General features: G+C 57.7%; 1 protein-coding gene across 1 annotated transcript; it reads left to right on the top strand.

Moving 5' to 3' along the window:
- The first annotated feature begins 1,056 nt into the window (after nucleotides 1-1,056).
- RHOB (ras homolog family member B) lies at nucleotides 1,057-3,429 on the top strand. Its single transcript, XM_048299075.1, has one exon. It carries the CDS (start codon nucleotides 1,365-1,367, stop codon nucleotides 1,953-1,955), a length of 591 nt encoding a protein of 196 aa, XP_048155032.1. The 5' UTR covers nucleotides 1,057-1,364; the 3' UTR covers nucleotides 1,956-3,429.
- Nucleotides 3,430-4,080: the final 651 nt, after the last annotated feature.

Genomic DNA, 4,080 nt, shown 5'->3' with positions numbered 1-4,080 from the left:
AGGGCTGGGTAGGAAAACGAGACACTTTGGATCCAACACCGAGAGGCAGTAGCCACAGGACATCGTCTGTACGGAAAAGCTCGCAGGCAGGAAGATTGGGACAGCACCCGGCTGAGCAGCGATAGGTGCAAGAGGGACCCAGCGCGCCGCTGCCGGCGGTGTCCGTGTGACCCCGAGCACCCAGCCCAGCCCAGCCCAGCCCAGCCCAGCCCAGCCCAGCCCAGCCAGCTGCTCCTATGGAGGGACTCGCACCCTGCCCTCCCAGCAACTACGCTACAAACTAGTGCAAACGCACTACCGTGTTTGGCGCCCCTTTATTTTCCACGTTCGTGTTTTCATTGCTGTGACTTCCTCTATCCCTGTAAATTGAAACCCAAAGGCCGTTTCAGTTCAAGCATGCTGCTTCTCCCGGTTTACAATTCCTCCGTTCCCTTCTGGCCAAGAGCTGGCGACAGTCGAACATAATGAATTTTTTAAGAAAGGGGGTCGAGCGCTTTTCCAGCAGCACCTAGCGGAAGCTTTTGTTTTATTCAACCGCCTGCAATTTACTCCCTGCTCACTTTGCCCGGGCTTTAAAGCAGCACCTGGGACGCAGCGGCGATCGCCGTTTCTGTCTGGGCGGTTGTCCGCCCAGACTCTACAGAGCGGCCATCCCGAGCGGCGAGACTGCGGCGGGGACCGGCGCTACCCTGCCCTGGCTCCAAGCCGGGATCCCCCGGGGCCGGGAGGGCTCAGACCGGGAACACGAAGCTCCCCCCGCCGCCCCGGCCCCGCCGCCCCGGCCCCGCCGCCCCGGCCCCGCCGCCCCGGCCCCGCCGCCCCGGCCCCGCCGCCCCGGCCCCGCCGCCCCGGCCCCGCCGCCCCGGCCCCGCCGCCCCGGCCCCGCCGCCCCGGCCCCGCCGCTCCCCCGCCCGCCCTCGGCCCCGCCTCTCGCCCGCGGCCGCCCGCCAATCGCAGCGCTCCCCGCCGGGGATGACCTCACTCCCTGCCTTCCCATTGGCCGGCTATATTAAGAAAGTCGCGAGTGCCTTTAAATAGCGGCGCCGGGCCGCAGCTTGCGGCAGTGGCTGCGCGGAGCGGGTGGTGAGCGCTGGCTGCTGTGAGGGTGAGAGCCGGCGGCAGCGCTTCTACTGTGGGGCTCCGGGACCGGCGGCGCTGCCCTGCGGCCGTAGCGCTCCCCCGAGGCAGGGGACGGAGGCGCGGTGCCGGTGCGCACAGAGAGGAAGGTGCGCCCGCCTGCCTGCGCGGGCCGGCTCGCCACGGTGCCCTGTGAGAAGCGAGAGGGAGCGGGAGGCGGCGGCCGCGGGGAGGAGGGCCCTGCCATCGTCCTACTGCACGGCAAGGCCAGCTTGGCGAGCCTGGCCATGGCCGCCATCCGCAAGAAGCTCGTGGTGGTGGGGGACGGTGCCTGTGGCAAGACTTGCCTCCTCATCGTCTTCAGCAAGGACGAGTTCCCCGAGGTCTACGTGCCCACCGTTTTCGAGAACTACGTGGCGGACATCGAGGTGGACGGCAAGCAGGTGGAGCTGGCCCTGTGGGATACGGCTGGCCAGGAGGACTATGACCGCCTGCGTCCCCTTTCCTACCCGGACACCGATGTGATCCTCATGTGCTTCTCTGTGGACAGCCCGGACTCGCTGGAGAACATCCCAGAGAAGTGGGTGCCCGAAGTCAAGCACTTCTGCCCCAACGTCCCCATCATCCTGGTGGCCAACAAGAAGGACCTGCGCAACGACGAACACGTGCGGAACGAGCTGGCCCGCATGAAGCAGGAGCCGGTGCGCACCGAGGACGGCCGGGCCATGGCCATTCGCATCCAGGCCTACGACTACCTGGAGTGCTCGGCCAAGACCAAGGAGGGTGTCCGGGAGGTCTTCGAGACGGCCACCCGGGCAGCCTTGCAGAAGCGCTACGGCACCCAGAACGGCTGCATCAACTGCTGCAAAGTCCTATAGGGCGTGTCTGGAGCGGGGCGCTGGGCACAGCGCCTGGGTCACCTGTTGGCAGGTGGAGAGGAGCTGGGTTATGCACGCACACGGCATCTGCCTGCCCCCTCCGCTGGGGGCTGGCCGTGGATGGGGTGGGGGCTGAGGGAGGGAGCACGCTCCTTGAGCCTTGGCCGAAAAGGGTTGTGCTTGCTCAGCCGTGGGGACAGAGGGAGGGGGGGATTGCATGCCCTGAATCTTGGGAATAAAGTGGGGAGAAGCCTTCTCCTACCACCGGCCCCCGTGAGTTAGTCGCGGACTCAACAACAAAAAGCTGCTGAGACTGGACTGAGCAAACGTTGCACCCGGCTCTGCCCCTTTGCCAACACCTGCTGCTCCCGGGCAGCCTCCTCTCTTTTGCAAGAGGAGGGCGGTGGAGCTGAGATGCTCGAAGGGACTTCTGCCTCCTGCCTGCATGTGCCTCCAGCCAGGCGAGCTGGGGAAAGGGGCTGCCTCTCCCAGGCTGCCTGCAGCATTCTCGCTTCTCCCTCACGTGTTTCAGCCTGAGCCTGATCTGCTGTGGAAATTAGTGCCCTGAAGACTGAGACGGGGAGGGGAGGGTCATCCCAAGTGAAGCCTGTATATATCTTACTTTTTTTGTCTTGTGCAAACTGGGGTAGTGCAGGGGGTGCTTATTTAAAGTGAGCTGGGGAGGGGGTGCCCAGGTGGGACTTGTGTTGTGCAAAGGAACTTGACCTGAGTGACTGATGCCTGCTGATAACAGGAGCCTTCAACTGACTCCAGCTGCAGAAGCCACCAGGCCAGAAAGTAAAGCTGAACTGTCCTGCTTGCTGGACATCCACCTCCTGACGGATGAGGCAGGATGAGCAAGGGGATGACATTGCCATATTATGATCTTGGTGCCTGCTCCTTACTTTTGATGTTGTTTCCTGCAAGTGTGTTGATTTGGGTTTATTTAAAAGTTTATTTTCAAAAGAAGTTACTTTGCACAACTTCGTGGACTCTTTTTTTTATGTTTAAATTAAACACTCAATGCACTCGTCATCTGCATACAACACTGTAGCATTGGAAACATTCTTACTCAGTAACCTCATCTGGGTCTTGTTTAAAATTGATTTCAACACAAGACAAAATAATACCACTGTATACTTTTGCCTTGGAAAATAATGGGTGAAAGCACTGTTCTTATTCAGTGAGTACATCAAACTTCAGTATTAAAGGGCAGTTGAAAGAATCAAGGTTTATTTAAAACTTATTTTCACAGGGTGGCCAACCTGGGTGAAAATAAATTTGTGTTTCTCTGGTTCAGAGAACAAATGTATCCGTTTATGTTTGTTTACTTTTCTCCCTCTTCCCTCAACAGTGGTACTGAGACTGTTTTTAATAAACTGACATGGCAAAAACTGAGATGTATATGATGTTTACATAAAACTATAGTGTATGCAGTTTTTTATGTAAAGTATTAAAAGATTCTATGCTGACACTTGTGAGAGCAGTGTTGTGATTCACAGAGACTGTCCTCAGGTTGTGGCAGTACACCTGAATGGTGTTGAACTAGACCAGAGTTTGCCTGTTGCCTGCACATGCTTTTATTTGGCTTTTTTCCACAGGCTGAAATACTTGTCTAGCAGCTTTTAGAGGATGGTGGTTTTATTTCCCTTCGGGCGAGCTGCTTCCTTAGTTTTTCTGTGCATGGTGTGTGGAAGTGTACTCAAAAGTCAAGGTGGTGACTAATCCATCCTTGTTGCTGTTGAGCATGGGAAGCCTTGTGGCTTGTGCTTGGGCTCCCAGTGAGCTGGTATAGCAGCAAAACAGGCACAAAACTGAAAATAGCACAGGCAGTAAGGCTTATTTCTCAAGAAAATATTTAGATAAAAGCAGTTTTTAGTAGCGATCTGCCCTTTGCTTGAAGTGCATGGCCCTGGTTGCTGCAGCAGGGCGGGAGGGCAAACGCTGCTCTGTGTTGGAGCAGGAGTCTCCTAAGCTGCCTGGCTGGATTTCCCAATTGCTGGCCTCATTAATTCCCATAGCAACCTAAGAAGTCTGGGCCTTTGTGTGTCAGGGCTCCCCAGCAGGGCATTGTGCCTGTCCCTTCCCTCTTCGTGCTGGGGCAGGTGCACCAGGCCCCATGGTG

This window comes from Corvus hawaiiensis, chromosome 3 (assembly GCF_020740725.1).
Source record: "Corvus hawaiiensis isolate bCorHaw1 chromosome 3, bCorHaw1.pri.cur, whole genome shotgun sequence".
Lineage (NCBI taxonomy): Eukaryota > Metazoa > Chordata > Aves > Passeriformes > Corvidae > Corvus > Corvus hawaiiensis.
Note: the sequence above shows the minus strand (reverse complement) of the source record. Positions and strands in the feature narration are given on the sequence as shown.